Source organism: Anolis sagrei, chromosome 8, assembly GCF_037176765.1.
Source record: "Anolis sagrei isolate rAnoSag1 chromosome 8, rAnoSag1.mat, whole genome shotgun sequence".
Taxonomy (NCBI): domain Eukaryota; kingdom Metazoa; phylum Chordata; class Lepidosauria; order Squamata; family Dactyloidae; genus Anolis; species Anolis sagrei.
Window position 1 is genome coordinate 1,885,264 of NC_090028.1, and position 16,670 is coordinate 1,901,933.

Here is a 16,670-nt window from a genome sequence, read left to right on the forward strand (position 1 = left end):
AAAAGCACTCAGTTTCCCTTGGGAAACCTCTCCCTGACTCCCTTTTTCTCTTCATCTTTCAGACCGCCTTTCCCCCCCTTCCAGGTGGAAATGTTGATTGATTTGACTTTTCCCATCAAAGAGTGTCTGGTCCTCCCTCGGCTTGCCAATTAGTACATTCCTTTCACTATCACTATGCTTTCCTCAGCACACATCACAAAACAACACACCCATCCTTCTACACCCCAACCACCACCACACAGCCCCCAATGCAACATCAATGCGAAACCACAGAGTTCTGTATACTTACAGTTCTAGGATAGTTATATTTCATGTCAATTGTCTCTCTCTATATTATTATCCATACATAAGTAAAAATGTAATGTTTGGGTTGTTGTAGGTTTTTTCGGGCTGTATGGCCATGTTCTAGAGGCATTTCTCCTGACGTTTCGCCTGCATCTATGGCAAGCATCCTCAGAGGTAGTGAGGTCTGTTGGAACTGGGAAAATGGGTTTATATATCTGTGGAATGACCAGGGTGGGACAAAGGACTCTTGTCTCCTGGAGCTAGGTGTGATTGTTTCAACTGACCACCTTGATTAGCATTTGATAGCCTGGCAGTGCATGTATGTATGTATGTATGTATGTATGTATGTATGTGTATCTATATCTATATATCTCTCTCTCTTTCTCTCTCTATCTATCTATCTATCTATCTATCTTGTCAGCCGCTCTGAGTGCCCTTTGGGGTGAGAAGGGCAGCATATCAGTGTCGTAAATAAATAGATAAACTACTTTACGATGCCATAAAACCTTCCAGCAGCTTGCAGAAGAATGAGGAAGTACTCCATCAAGGACTCGGGGTCACAAGCACTAACAAGCCACACCAAACAACTGCCAGGCCATGAAATGCTAATTAAGGTGGTCAGTTGAAACATTCACACCTAGCTCCAACTGAGAACAGTTCTTTGTCTCACCCTGGACATTATTCCACAGATATATAAACCCATTTTCCTAGTTTCCAACAGACCTCACTACCTCTGAGGATGCTTGTCATAGATGCAGGTGAAACGTCAGGAGAAATGCCTCTAGAACATGGCCATACAGCCCGAAAAAACCTACAACAACCCAGTGATTCCGGCCATGAAAGCCTTCGACAATACAATGTAATGTTTGTTTGTGGGATTAACAAAACTCAAAAACCACTTGACGAACTGACACCAAATTTGGACACAAGACACCAACTAAAGCAATGTGTGTCCTTCATTCAAAAAACATTTAAAAAATTAACCAGAAAGAACTTTAAACCCCAAAAACCTAAATGACTATCCAGAGCATATGTTAAAGGGACACCCTCCGCCGCCCCTCCCTACGCACACTGCACTTATCTTACTTGTAGTGCAAAAAACACTTCAAATCAATATAACAATTAAAATGAAGAACAGTTTTAACAAATATAAACTTATTAGTATTTCAGTGGGAAGTGTTGGCCTCCGTTTGGCTGATGAGATAGGACTGTTGTTGTTTTTGTTGTTGTTGTGTTTTCAAGTCATTTCAGACTTGGGTTGACCCTGAGCAAGGGCCGGGTAAATGACCTTGGAGGGCTGTATCCGGCCCCCGGGCCTTAGTTTGAGGACCCCTGGTTTAGAGGGTAAAGATGATATAGAATGGAATTATAGAGTAACTTTATTGCTGTTGCACATGGCAAAACCAAACTCAATGCTTTCCTCAGCACACATCACAAAACCAACACACCCGTCCCTCCACACCCCAACCACCACCACCCAGCCCCGAATGCAACATCAATGCAAAACCACGGAGTTCTGTATACTTACAGCTCTAGGAGAAAAGCTCTCTCTCATGTCAAATGTCTCTCTATATTATTAACTATATAAAAATATAAATGTAATTTGTGGGATTAACAGAACTCAAAAACCACTGCACGAATTGACACCAAATTTGGACACAAGACACCAACTAAAGCAATGTATGTCCTTCACTCATAAAAAAAAAATAACCGGAAAGAACTTAAACCCCCACAAACCTAAATGACTATACAAAGCATGCATTAAAGGAACACCCTCCCCCGCCCCTCCCTCCTGAACTCAGGAAGATAAACAAGAGCTGAGAGAGAGGCAGACTGAGAGAGGGAGGGAAAGGTGGCCCGTACATCCCTCTTGCTACCCCCTGCCTCTCTCTTCCCAAAGGATTCAGAGAGAGGGGGGGAGGGGGAGAGAGAGAGAGGACACCCTCCTCCGGGTCCACCCCCTCCCTTTCTTTCCTTTCCTTTGCCACTTCCGTTGTGTTTGGATAGCTTAGAAACCAGCTCTTCCTCTTTTCGTTCTTTCCCATTGCTCCAAAATGGGGCATAGCAACACGTGGCTGGGTCAAGCTAGTATTATATGATATAGTATTATATTGAATATCTTATATGAGGTTGTTTAACCTCTGGTTTGCTAGTTCAACTAAATTACTGTGTCACAAAAGGATGCATGTCTAAAAAGTATTTCACCAACATGAAAAGTCTAGAAAGCTCTATCTGGGAAACTCTCTTTGGGGTCAAACACCACTGTTCTCTCCAGTGTGGATTCCATGTCTATGTAGATTTCTACTCTCAGAGACACTTTTCCACACACTATGTGTTTATAGGGTTTCTCTCCCAGTGTAAGTCCTTTGATGTGAACGTAGACCTGAATTATGAATGAAGCTCTTTCCACACTCCAAGCATGTATGTTGCTCCCAAGTGTGAGTCCTTTGATGTCTATGCAGATTTCCATTCTCAGATAATATTTTTCCACACACTATGCATTTATAGGGTTTCTCCCAGTGTAAGTTCTTTGATGTGAACGTAAATTTGAACAATGGGTAAAGCTCTGTCATCACTCATGGCATTTATAGGATTTTCCCTCAGTGTGAATCCTAAACTCTCAGTGCAGCTCTTTCCTCACTCCAGGCATGCATAGGGTTTCTCCCCAGTGTGAGTCCTTTGATGTGAACGTAGATTTGAACTGTCACTGAAGCTCTTCCCACACTCCAGGCATGTATAGGGTTTCTCCCCAGTGTGAATCCTTTGATGTGTACGTAGACTTCCACTCTCAGCGAAACTCTTTCCACACTCCGGGCATGTATAGGGTTTCTCCCCAGTGTGAATCCTTCTATGTTTTTCTAGATCGGAAGACCTAAGGAAGCTCTTCTCACACTCCAGGCATGTATAAGGTTTTTCCCCAGTGTGAATCCTTTGATGTGTACGTAGACTTCCACTCATAGTGAAGCTCTTCCCACACTCCAAGCATGTATAGGGTTTCTCCCCAGTGTGAGTCCTTTGATGTGAATGTAGATTTCCAATCCGAGAGAAGCTCTTTCCACACTCCAGGCATGTATAGGGTTTCTCCCCCTTGTGAATCCATTGATGTGAATGTAGATGTGAACTCTGAGAGAAGCTCTTTCCACACTCCAGGCATGTATAGGGTTTCTCCCCAGTGTGAATCCTTTGATGTGAACGTAGACTTGTACCACTACTGAAGCTCTGCCCACACTCCAGGCATGTATAGGGCTTTTCCCCCGTGTGAATCGTTTGATGTTTATGTAGATCTGAACTCTCAGAGAAGCTCTTTCCACACTCCAGGCATGTATAGGGTTTTTCCCCTGTGTGACTCCTTTGATGTGCAAGTAGATTTGAACTCTGAGTGAAGCTCTTTCCACACTCCAGACATTTATAGGGTTTCTCCCCAGTGTGAATCCTTTGATGTTTATGTAGAGTTGAACTATGAGTGAAGCTCTGCCCACACTCCAGGCATGTATAGGGTTTCTCCCCCGTGTGAATCCTTCGATGTGCATGTAGATTTCCACTCCTAGTGAAGCTCTGCCCACACTCCAGGCATGTATAGGGCTTTTCCCCAGTGTGAGTCCTTTGATGTCTATGTAGTTCTGAACTCTCAGAGAAGCTCTGCCCACACTCCAGGCATGTATAGGGTTTCTCCCCAGTGTGAGTCCTTTGATGTCGTTTCAGATGATTCCTCCAAGTGAAACTCTTCCCACATTCCAGGCATATCAATGCTTTCTCCTTCATGTCAGCCATGATATGGGTGTGTGATTGAAATACAGATGCTTCAGTCCTCTTTTCTCCTTCTTATCTGTATGTGAGGTCAAGATTTCAGCAAGATCCTCACCTAGAGAGAAGTTCTTCCTATATTATTGATTTCATTGCTGCATCCAAGGGGTGGCTCCATAGAATCCTCATTTTCCTGGTTAAGAAAGAAGCAAAAGATCAAGGATGAAGACGAGAAGCTTTCTTTACCTCCATGATTTCCCCCTTTCCCTTCATGGGTCATGTTGAAAATGGAAATACCCAGGACATCAGAGTACATCCTGGGTAGACAATGAAGCAAGTGGTGTGTCTCTGTCCCTTTGGAATAATGTCCAGGGTCGGAGAAAGAACTCTTGTCTGCTTGAAGCAGGTGTGAATGGCCCAGCATTTCTGCGTTTTCAGATAAGATTCTGCGTCCAGCACTCAGAAACAGGAGAACTCAGACAGCAAGCAATCAGGTGCCAGTTAACACCACCTAAAAAGAGGGTGCCTGCAGGAAACAGAGGCCAGGCCGCCTCTCTGCAGATATCCTCACTGATTGACTCTGCAGACTTCATGGCTACTCCAATGCTAATTCAAACTTTCTAATTGCAACATTCAGCCTTTCTTCAAGCAGACAAGGTTTCTTTCTCCCACCCTGGATATTATTCCACAGGAATATATGCACTACTCCACTTGCTTCACTGCCAAGAGAACCTCTGAAGGTGCCTTTAGGCACAGATGCAGGGGAAACGTCAGAAGAGAATGCTGCTGGAACATGATTAGACAAGCCCAAAAATGTACAGCAACCCAGTGATTCTGGCCATGAAAGCCTTCAACAAGACATTATTAAAAACATGCCTCGTTAATAGATATTTATCCCCTAGCGGTCAGTTAAAGGTCTGCTAAAGAGTACAACATCTGCAAAAACTGTCAATGTAAGATTAATGTAATGTGAATTTTTAAATGTAATTTTGTGCAATGCCTGTGAATGTAACCGAATTTCTTTGCCAGAGAGTATATTGACACTGAAAGGGTTAAACAGTCAAGCATTTAATGAACTGTGAAGATGTGACCCTGAGTTTGCCTTGAACGCGTAGGGAGGATCCAGAGATAAGGTTTCATTCGTCCTTCTTACTTCGGTGTGTATTTTGTCTTGTTCCTGTCTGTGTGGTTGGATGTAAATGCGAATATGTGCTGTATATTTGATCTACTCAGTAAAGCTAAATGTTTACTTTTACTGAATTCTCAAAGGGTCCATTCTCCGAAGCTTCAAAGCTTCTGTCGCACTCTGACAAAGGGTTATGGGCCCTGATTTGAAGCTACAACTGGAGCTGTAGTTTGGACTGGAGACTGGAGCCTGCTTCTATGGAGAACCGGCGTGTCTTCGGAGGAAGGCTGATTCCAGGAGAAAGCAGAGCTGTGAGCGGGGCGTGCTGAACCCAGTTTGATGGTTAGATGCGTGAAGCAGTAAAGCCATAAAGCTGGTAAGCAGAGAGGAGACTGCCAGATGCCACTGAAGGTGTGTTCGTGAGTCAGCGGCCGGGCTTAAATTCGGAGTGCGAGGGTCTCCTGGAGGTGAGAATGGCTGCTTCAAATCCTTTGACTGTAACTGAGAAGCTGAATGACCATAATTACAAACAGTGGTCTGTGTTCATGCAGCATTTGCTGACAAGAGATGGATTACAAAAGACTATTTTGGGAACGGAAGTGGATCAAGACAAGAATCAGAGGGGGATATCAAGCCTGATTCTTTGTTTGATGCCAGACCAATTGGTTCATGTACAGAATTTCCATACTGCTCAAGAAGTCTGGGAAGCTCTTCGTAATGTACATCAGCGAGAGAGCACACTTGGTAAAATGATTTGGACCAAAAGATTGTACAGAGCTAAAGTAGACGAAGGAGGAGATGGGAGAATACATGTTAAGAGAATGAAAGAACTGTTTATGGAGTGCCAGACTAGAGGTATTGACAAGCTGGAATGTGTCCAGAGGAGGGCGACTAAAATGATCAAGGGTCTGGAGAACAAGCCCTATGAGGAGCGGCTTAGGGAACTGGGCATGTTTAGCCTGAAGAAGAGAAGGCTGAGAGGAGATATGATAGCCATGTATAAATATGTGAGAGGAAGCCACAGGGAGGAGGAGGGAGCAAGCTTGTTTTCTGCTTCCTTGGAGACTAGGACGCAATGGAACAATGGCTTCAAACTACAAGAGAGGAGATTCCATCTGAACATGAGGAAGAACTTCCTGACTGTGAGAGCCGTTCAGCAGTGGAACTCTCTGCCCCGGAGTGTGGTGGAGGCTCCTTCTTTGGAGGCTTTTAAGCAGAGGCTGGATGGCCATCTGTCAGGGGTGATTTGAATGCAATATTCCTGCTTCTTGGCAGGGGGTTGGACTGGATGGCCCATGAGGTCTCTTCCAACTCTTTCATTCTATGATTCTATGTGTCCAGATTAGCGGTGAACATCAAGCTTATATTATGATGTCTTCTTTGACGAATGAATGGGACCATTTATTGTATTCTTTGCAAGCTGTGCGAGCTCAAGACCTCACACTGGATCTAGTTTGTTCCAGGATTCTGGAGGAGGAAGGCAGATGCTTGTTTGAAAGAGAGCAGCATGGAGGCTGCAAGTATGAGGGGGAGTCGCCACCGACGGAGCTGAAGAAGGAGCCTCTTCTTGCAAGTGTGCGTGTTTCCGCAGCGAGGAGATGCTATTCTTGCAACAAGCCTGGACATCTGGCCAGAAATTGCAGAGTCAAGAAAAGTCAACCGAGAGGGAGCTACGCCAGAGGGGGCTTCAACAGAGGAAGAGGCCATGGTAGCGAATCATCAAACCTTCCTGGAGCCAGAGTAATGATGGAAGCCACAGGAGGTGCTATAGACAATGCTCTAAGTGAAGATGATATTGAAAGTGACATGAACTGTGCAGAATATATGAATAAGGACTTAAATGTACCTTTACATGACTCATGTGCACATTTTTCCACAGGGCAATGGGACATGTAAGCTTTCGTGGTCTGGAGAAATTAGCTAAAGTATGTCCTGAGTTAAAGATGCTGAAGTGTGATAACTATTTGGACTGTGCGGTGTGTAAACAAGCGAAGGTCAAAGCATATCCTGTGGTAAAAAGAAGTAAGATGAAGGCTAGTAGGCCTTTTGAGGTTGTTCGTGCTGACTTGGCAGGGCCTTTTCCTGAAAGTGAAGGGGGAGCCAAGTCTTTCTTTGTCATAGTAGATAGATTCACCACATATGGGTTTGTGTACAATTTGAAAAATAAAAGTGTTGCTTTCTTAATGTTCAAACCATGGGTGCAGATGGTTGAGAGGACTTTTCCTCACAAAGTGGCTTCTTTGGTCACGGATAGAGGTGGGGAATTTTGTGGCAATGATTTTCAAAATTGGCTAGCAGAGACTGGCATCCAATATAAGACCACCAACCCATATACTCCAGAGGAAAACAGACTAGCCGAAAGACGTATAGGCATAATTAACAACATGAAGGAGTGCATGTTGAAAGATGCTGAGGCACCCAGTAATCTATGGGGAGAAGCCATCCATACTGCTAATTATGTATTGAATAGAGTGTGGTGTTCAGCAATAGAACAGACCCCATTCTTAGCCTTGTATGGTAGGTCACCCAATCTAAAGCATCTAAGGATATCGGGCAATTTGTATATGTACTAATTCCAGGCCAACAGAGAAGGAAGGGGTCAACAAAAATGTCAGAAGTTGTGTTTTACTGGGTATGAAGGAAATAAACTAGTCCAACGCTCGTCAGCCATGATTTTAACAGGAGTGGAGAGCAGGGAGCATACAACCCCCCTGTTGCGCCAACTCCACTGGCTACCGATCTGCTACCGGGCTGAATTCAAAGTGCTGGCGTTGGCCTATAAAGCCCTAAACGGTTCCGGCCCAAGCTACCTATCTGACCGCATCTCTGCCTATGAACCCACCAGGAGTTTGAGATCTTCCGGGGAGACCCTGCTCTCGATCCCGCCCGCTTCTCAAGCTCGGCTGGCGGGGACGAGAGATAGGGCCTTCTCGGTGGTGGCTCCTCGGCTGTGGAACGCCCTTCCTACGGACATTAGACTAGCACCATCTCTAATGGTATTCCGCAAAAAGGTGAAGACCTGGATGTTTGTGCAGGCGTTTGAGTAATTTAGTGCAATCTGGTAATGGAACATAGGAATGGAACAATGGACGACGAACCTGGACTACGCTTGGATGACGAGAAGATTGGGTACGGTTGTTTTTTGTAATAATTGTGCGTTGTAATTGCTTATTGGTAATTTATGGATAATGTGTTAAGTCAATTGTTATATGTTGTATGGAACCACTGCTGTTTCTACTGTTTTTACTGTTTGTGAACCGCTGTGAGTCGCCTTCGGGCTTGAGATACAGCCGTATAGAAGCAAAGTCAATACATAAATAAATAAATAAATATCATTTTTACGCAGGGAATGGAAGAATAATCCTTTCCAGGAGTGCTAATTTTGAAACGCATAGTGGATGGGAAAAGATACACTGTGATAAAGAAGTGTTTATTCAATTTGGTCAAAAAGATGAGGAAACTAGAGATACAAGTGTGAATGTTGATTTGTTATCGGATAGTGAGGAAGTGCCAAATGTTCCTTCGCCACGTTCTAGACTTAAGGATAAAAAGAAGAAAGGGAGACCTGAATCTAATGATGAAGAAACTAGTGGTGCTGAGAGCATAGTTTTGAAAAGGAGCAGAAGGGTCAGAAAGCCACCAGATTGATATGGCAAGCCAGTGCTTTATCAGGCTCTAGGAAATTCGTTACTAGATGGGGAGCCTGAATGTTACAAACAAGCTATTGAAAGTGTGGATGCAGAGGAATGGCAAGCAGCTATGGACAATGAATATAATTCCATGATGCAACAAGTGTTCGAAATTGTAGATAGACCTAAGGATCAAAAGATAGTGGATTGTAGGTGGGTTTACAAAAGGAAGGTGCTTGCTGATGGTAGTCAGAAATATAAAGACAGGTTAGTTGCCAAAGGATTCACACAAGTAAAGTTTGGAAATTATGATAAAACCTTTGTTCTCACTGCAAGGCCAGAAAGCCTAAGATTAATGTTAACATTGGCAGCTAAAAGACAATTGGACATTAGACATGTTGATTTCGAAACTGCTTATCTCAATGCGAATTTAGAAGAAAACATTTATATGGAGCAAGCACCAGGTTTTAGATCTAGAGCTGAGAATAAAGTCTGCCTTCTTCATAAAGCCATTTATGGTTTACGACAGTCAGCTCGGTGCTGGAAGAACTGTGTCGTCTTGGATTCAAAAGAAGCATCGCTGATGCGTGTGGATATCCTAGGGGTGTTAATGATGAATGTATTGGTCTTCTGCTTTACGTAGATGATGTCTGTGTCCTGGCTAAAGGTTTGGATAGTCTCACCAAAGTGCAAAAAGAGCTGGAAAGAAAATTCAAAATAAAAGACCTAGGGAATCTGAAAAACTATGTGGGCCTAGAAGTGGATAGAACAGAAGACAGAAAAATAATTCGAAGTCAGAAGGCAAAGATAAAGCAATTGGTTGAAAAATGTGGTCTCACTGATGCCAAAACTGTATCTACACCCATGGTAGTAGACTATGTAAATCAAGAGTCTCAAAAGTTATTTGAACAACCTGATATTTATCATTCTGCAATTGTGAGTCTAATGTATATTGCTAATCATACTAGGCCTGATATCAGCTATGTTGTGGGTTGTCTTAGTAGAAGAGTTGCTAAACCCAGAGATATAGATTGGGTTGCACTAAAAAGAGTAATAAGATATCTTAAGAGTACCATTGATTATTGTTTAGTATTTGGAAACAGTGAAGAAAATATTGATTGCTTTGCTGACAGTTCATTTGCTACTGAACAAGAGTGTAGATCTGTCTCGGGTATAATTGTGAAATTTGCTGGCAATATGTTAGTATGGCGGTCCCGTAAGCAGAATTGTACGGCGCATAGTATCACTGAATCAGAATATGCTGCTTTGTGTGAAGTTATAAATGAGGTGCCTTCCATATTAATATATTGATTTATAATATTTTAATATACATTACATATTATTTTACATCTTATTATATTTAATATGAGTGTCTGCCATACTAATTCATTTTTATTTCTTATTTATAATATTTTAATCATTAGTGCCTTTCATATTTAATATCATACATTAAATATTACTTTAAATCATATTATATTTAATATTAGAGTGTTACCCATATTAATATATTTTTAAATATATTACTTATGATACCATAAAGTATAATTTTAAACATTGTACAGGGTTAGTCAAAATGAATAGGCCAATAAGAATGCAGTAAACATTCTTATTGGCCTATTCATTTTGACTAACCCTGTATTTAATATTAGTGTCTCCCATATTATATTTTTATTTACAATATTTTTTTACTTTTTAAAAAGAGCAAAATAAGGAAGAGGAATATAACATTATTATAATATATATTATATATAATTATAGGTATTATGTAATAATATATATAATATTATATGTGTAATTATAAATTATCATATATATATATACTGTATTATATTATATATATAGATTAATTATATTATATATAATTAAGCATATTATTTAATATTTAATATTAGTAACTCCCATATCTATATAAATAAAAATGTAATGTTCGTTTGTGATACCATCAGAACTCAAAAACCACTGGGGGAATTGACACCAAATTTGGACACAAGACACATAACAGTTCAATTTATGTCCTCCACAACCCCCCCCCCCCAAGAAACAGCAGAAACCCCAAAAATCCACACAAGGGAAGAGCTGCTGTTACAGCATTGAGAGCCAAGCGCGTGTGCACGCACGGTCATATAAACAGAACTGGCACAGCAGGCAGCACCGAGCTCCCTCCCTCACGGCAGCCTACTCAGGAGCCTATCCTGCACACATGGCCACACACATACACACAACTTCACCTTCCCCTTCGCTTTTTCTTTTAAAGGTGAGGCAAGCAGGCGCAAAAGAGGCATTTTGCCCTGATGGTTGTGTGTGAGTGAGAGGGAGAGAGAGAGGGGGGAAGGAATCTCCCTGCAAGGCTTGCAAGCTCGCCTCCTTTCTCCCTTCGGGCAGCTTCTTCTCCTTCTCGTTCCTCCTCCTCCTCCCTCTTTCCTTCTCTCCCTCACTCCTTTCCCTTTAACTTCCCAGGAGATCTCCATGGCGCCATGACCCCTTCCTCTTCACCTTCCTCCTTGCATTCTGTGGCAACAGAGGAAAGAGAGAAAGGAAGAAGGGAGGGAGGAAAGATGGAAGCATGGGAAAGAGGGGAGAGCGCGCCTTGCACAGACCGGGGGATAGAGAGAGGTAGAGAGAGAGAGAGAGGTGGAGAGAGAGAGGTAGAGAGAAAGGGAGAGAGAGGGGGTAGAGAGAGAGAGAGGTAGAGGGAGGAAGAGAGAGAGGTAGAGAGAGAGGGAGAGAGAGGGGGAGGGGGAGAGGGGTAGAGAGAGAGGTAGAGGGAGAGAGAGAGGGGTGGAGAGAGAGAGGTAGAGAGAAAGGGAGAGAGAGGGGGTAGAGAGGTGTAGAGGTAGAGAGAGAGGGAGGGAGAGAGAGAGGTAGAGAGAGAGGGGGAGAGGGAGGGGGAGAGGGGGGAGAGAGGTAGAGAGAGAGAGGTAGAGGGAGAGAGAGAGGGAGGGAGAGAGGGAGGGAGAGGTGGAGAGAGAGGTAGAGAGAAAGGGAGAGAGAGGGGGTAGAGAGGTGTAGAGGTAGAGAGAGAGGGAGGGAGAGAGAGAGGTAGAGAGAGAGAGGGAGGGAGAGGTAGAGAGAGAGGGAGGGAGAGAGAGAGGTAGAGAGAGAGGGAGAGAGAGGGGTAGAGAGAGAGGGAGAGGAAGGGAGAGAGAGAGAGGGAGGGAGAGAGAGGGGGAGGGGAGAGGGGTAGAGAGAGAGGTAGAGGGAGAGAGAGAGGGGTGGAGAGAGAGAGGTAGAGAGAAAGGGAGAGAGAGGGGGTAGAGAGGTGTAGAGGTAGAGAGAGAGGGAGGGAGAGAGAGAGGTAGAGAGAGAGGGGGAGAGGGGGGAGAGAGGTAGAGGGAGAGAGGGGTAGAGAGAGGGCGAGAGAGAGAGAGAGGGAGGGAGAGAGAGGGGGAGGGGGAGATGGGTAGAGAGAGAGGTAGAGGGAGAGAGAGGGGGTGGAGAGAGAGAGGTAGAGAGAAAGGGAGAGAGAGGGGGTAGAGAGGTGTAGAGGTAGAGAGAGAGGGAGGGAGAGAGAGAGGTAGAGAGAGGGGGGGAGAGGGAGGGGGAGAGAGGTAGAGAGAGAGAGGTAGAGGGAGGGAGAGGTGGAGAGAGGTAGAGAGAAAGGGAGAGAGAGGGGGTAGAGAGGTGTAGAGGTAGAGAGAGAGGGAGGGAGAGAGAGAGGTAGAGAGAGAGGGAGGGAGAGGTAGAGAGAGAGGGAGGGAGAGAGGTAGAGAGAGAGGGAGAGGGAGGGAGAGAGAGAGAGGGAGGGAGAGAGAGGGGGAGGGGGGTAGAGAGAGAGGTAGAGGGAGAGAGAGAGGTAGAGAGAAAGGGAGAGAGAGGGGGTAGAGAGGTGTAGAGGTAGAGAGAGAGGGAGGGAGAGAGAGAGGTAGAGAGAGAGGGGGAGAGGGAGGGGAGAGGGGAGAGAGGTAGAGAGAGACGAGTGAAGAGGTTAGAGAGAGAGGGAGGGAGAGGTCGGATAGAGAGGTAGGAGAAGGATGAGAGAGGGGGTAGAGAGGTGTAGAGGTTGAAGAGAGAGGGAGGGAGAGAGAGAGATAGGAGAGAGAGAGGGAGGGAGGTAGAGAGAGAGGGAGGGAGAGAGTGTGGGCTGAGAGAGAGAGGGAGGGAGAGGTAGAGAGAGAGGGAGGGGGAGAGAGAGGTAGAGAGAGAGGGGGAGAGGGGGGGAGAGGGGGGGAGAGAGAGGGGTAGAGAGAGAGGGAGAGGGAGGGAGAGAGAGAGAGAGGGAGAGAGAGAGGGAGAGAGCCGGCATTGTCCAGAGACACCGCCAAAATCATGTGGCCACTGGCATGACTGCATGGAGTGCCACTTCCCTTCCTGCCAGAGTGGTACCTATTGCTCTACTCACATTTGCATGTTTTGGAACTGCTATATGAATTGAAAATCATTCTATGTATCTATTACCACTTGGCAACATACACATGTTGGCAGAGCAACAGTGAGTGCGTATGGGTGTGTGGAGTTGTGAAAATGTCGTGGAATTCATGTGCATGCAAGATCATCCCCACAATCCCCCCTCAAGAGAGCCACTCCAGCAGAGCCACTGAGTTCCCGCGTGACTGTGTGTCTTTGAGGGGAGGGTGGAGGAAATAGAGTAAAACTAACCTCCATGTAGGCATTCTCCACAACTTCCTTTCCACATAGACATTACCATATTATCCACACCCATGTGTGTATGCGTGTGTGTGCATGCAGTCTGTTGTTGTTCATTCGTTCAGTCGTCTCCGACTCTTCGTGACCTCATGGACCATCCCACGCCAGAGCTCCCTGTCGGCCGTTACCACCCCCAGCTCCCTCAAGGTCAGTCCAGTCACTTCAAGGATGCCATCCATCCATCTTGCCCTTGGTCGGCCCCTCTTCCTTTTGCCTTCCACTTTCCCCAGCATGCAGTCTATCTCCCCCAAAAGAAAGAAGGAGGCAAAGAGAGAAAGAGGGAGGGAAGGTTGGCCACAGCCACGCCATTTGGTGTGATTTCGCTCATTGGTTCTTGTTTTTAAGGTACTCATTATGCACAGAGCATTTTTATATAGATGGATAGATCCGTCATTGGAGAGCCTGCCATATTCATATATTTTCCTAATAGCGAAATAAAGAAGAGAGAGAGAAAGAGAGAGAGAGAGAGAGAGAAGGCTACACCTCACCTGCCGCCGTCTCTTCCTTCCGGAAATAGTGGCTGAGCCGGAAAAGGCGGAGCCTGCCGTGACGTCACCCCTCCCTCCCTTCCTGAGCGACCGCGCACCCGATTGGCCGCCTGCTTGTCTGTCTCAGCCCAGCCTCGCCCCGCCCACCCGCGGAGCTCATTTGCATGTTTAAAGGGGAAGCCGCCCTTCCTTCCTTCCCTCCCTCCCATTGAGAGGCGTTTCTGCGCAGGCGCAGGCAGGCCTTCCTTTTGGGGCCTGTTGGTGTGGAAGGCAGCTCGGAGAAGAAGAAGCCTCCCTCGCCTCCCTCTGCCCAGGAAGAAGAAGGCCTCCTCCTCCTCCTCCTCCTGGGATCTCCTCCTGCCTCTCTCTCTCTCTCTGGTCCTCTTGGCAGGTGGGCATCTCTTTCCTCTTGTCTGCTGAGGGGAGGAGGCCCACCCGCTTGGAAGAGATCAAGGGGGGGGGGGAGAGACATCATAATCATAATAGTGTTGGGAGGCTTTGATGGACCAGCCTGGCCAACTGTGAAGCCTGGCTGGGCTTGGGGGTGAGTGCCCTGGGAGTGTGGGAGTTGTAGTCCACCCTGACCCAGAGAGCCCTGGAACCCAGTTAGTGAGAGACCTGGACCACCCTTGGCACACAGGCCCACCCTGCCCAGCTGTGCCTCCAGGCCTGGCGTGGGGGGCGGGGGAGGCCTGGCCCTGGCTCGCTCCTGGAACTGGTAGTCCGCCCTCCCGCCTGGCCCTGCCTTCCCTCCTGGGCGCCTTCCTTCCTTTCATCCTTCCTTCCTTCCTAGCTTCTTCCTCCCCCAAGGCAGGCTTCTCCCTCCTCCAGAGAGAGGGAGAGAGGCTCCTCCTCAGGGACTCCTCAGTGGGACCCCCTCAGCCCACAAAGAGACATACAAGGCCTCCCTCAGGCTCCCAAGCCAGGAGAGAATCCCAGAGAGAGAGAGAGAGACACACACACACACATACATACCTTCTCCAGAGATCCAAGGAGAGAGAGAGAGAGAGAGGCTTCTTCCCTGGGCGAGAAAGGAGGCTTCCTCTTGGAAAATGGCGGCCGGGCTGGGAGGGGCGGGCCTGCAGTGACGTCGCCCTCCCCTCCCTCCGCGCTCCTGATTGGCCGCCTTCTGGCGGGGCTCATTTGCATCTCGGAAGGGGGCGCCCCCTGTCGGCCTCTCCCCTCCCTCCCTCCCTCCCTTGGGGACTCCGTTCCGCGCAGGCGCAGCCAGGCAGCCTTCCCTCCTCCTCGGCCTGTTCCCTCCCTCCCTCCCTCCCTCCCTCCCTCCCTCCCTCCTTCCTTCCTTCCTTCCTTCCTTCCTTCCCGGTTTCCGCTCCGAGGAAGAGAGAGAGAGAGAGAGAGATGGGGAAGGAGGGGGCTCTGTTGCCTTGGGGCTGGAGGGTGCGCTTCCCGGCCTGGCCACTGGGGGGCAGCAAAGGGCAGGAAGGAGGAGGGAGGGGCGTCTCCAGGCGAGCGAGGGCGCCTTCCCTTCTCCACCAGAAGACTACTGCAACACTCTCTACGTGGGGCTGCCCTTGAAAACGGCCCGGAAGCTCCAGCTAGTCCAGCGCGCGGCAGCCATGTTACTAACAGGAGCAGGACGCAGGGAGCATACAACGCCCTTGCTGTTCCAGCTCCACTGGCTGCCGATCTGCTACCCGGGCCCAATTCAAGGTGCTGGTTTTGGCCTACAAAGCCCTAAACGGTTCCGGTCCAAAATACCTGTCTGACCGCATCTCGGCCTATGAGCCCACGAGGACTTTGAGATCGTCTGGGGAGGCCCTTCTCTCGATCCCGCCTGCCACACAGGCACGTCTGGCGGGGACGAGAGATAGGGCCTTCTCAGTGGTGGCCCCCCGGCTGTGGAACACCCTCCCTGTAGATATCAGACAAGCGCCCTCCCTTTTGGCTTTCCGCAAGAGCCTAAAAACATGGTTATTTGAGAAGGCGTTTGACTAAGTGCTACAACAATTGGCAATGATGATCGGAACGGAATATGGATAACGAGCTTGGTTTATGATTCTACGATGAGACGGCGCGGATGATTTAGTGTAATTGTATTAGTGATAGTTATGTTGATTTTGTTGTGATATTGCCTATTGTAAACTGTTTTTATATGTTGTACACCGCCGTGAGTCGCCCTAGGGCTGAGAACGGCAGTCTACAAATGCAATAAATAAATAAATAAAATAAATAAACTTGGCATGAATACTCCGTATGCCCAAATGTAAACACTGGAGGCGTTTGGGGAAAATAGACCTTGACGTTTGGAAGTTGTAATTGCTGGAATTTATAGTTCACCTACAATCAAACAGCATTCTGAACCCCACCAAGGATAGAATTGGGCCAAACTTCCCACACAGAACCCCCCATGACTATGTGTTTTCTGATGGTCTTTGGCAACCACTCTGACATCCCCTCGTGACACTCCCCCAGGGGTCCGGATCCCCAGGTTGGGAAATGCTGATCTATAGTGTCTAATATATGAAACTACAACTCCCAGGATATTAGTATCATTATTCATTGCCATGGCTCAATGATAGGTCAATGATATTCCAGGTTCAGCCCTCATGGCCATTCCCTTTGCTGCCCTCTGGTGGACATGAGAATATTGCACTTCCCTTGAGATTCTGATCTGCAGCCCTTTGCTGCCACCAAGTGGCCAAGCGGAGAAGCTGCACATCTATGTTATATCCCCCCCCCCCCCCCCAAGGAGGAGAGCAACAATAAAGGAAGGAAGGAGGGGAAAGAAAT

The 16,670-nt window shown here is 46.8% G+C and overlaps 1 protein-coding gene across 1 annotated transcript; it reads right to left on the reverse strand.

Moving 5' to 3' along the window:
* Window positions 1-461: 461 nt before the first annotated feature.
* On the reverse strand, window positions 462-14,967 carry LOC132782890 (zinc finger protein 135-like). Its single transcript, XM_067470941.1, has 2 exons — window positions 14,892-14,967; window positions 462-4,222 (listed from the first exon to the last, which is right to left on the reverse strand). Exon 2 carries the CDS (start codon window positions 4,054-4,056, stop codon window positions 2,923-2,925), a length of 1,134 nt encoding a protein of 377 aa, XP_067327042.1. The 5' UTR covers window positions 4,057-4,222; window positions 14,892-14,967; the 3' UTR covers window positions 462-2,922.
* Window positions 14,968-16,670: the final 1,703 nt, after the last annotated feature.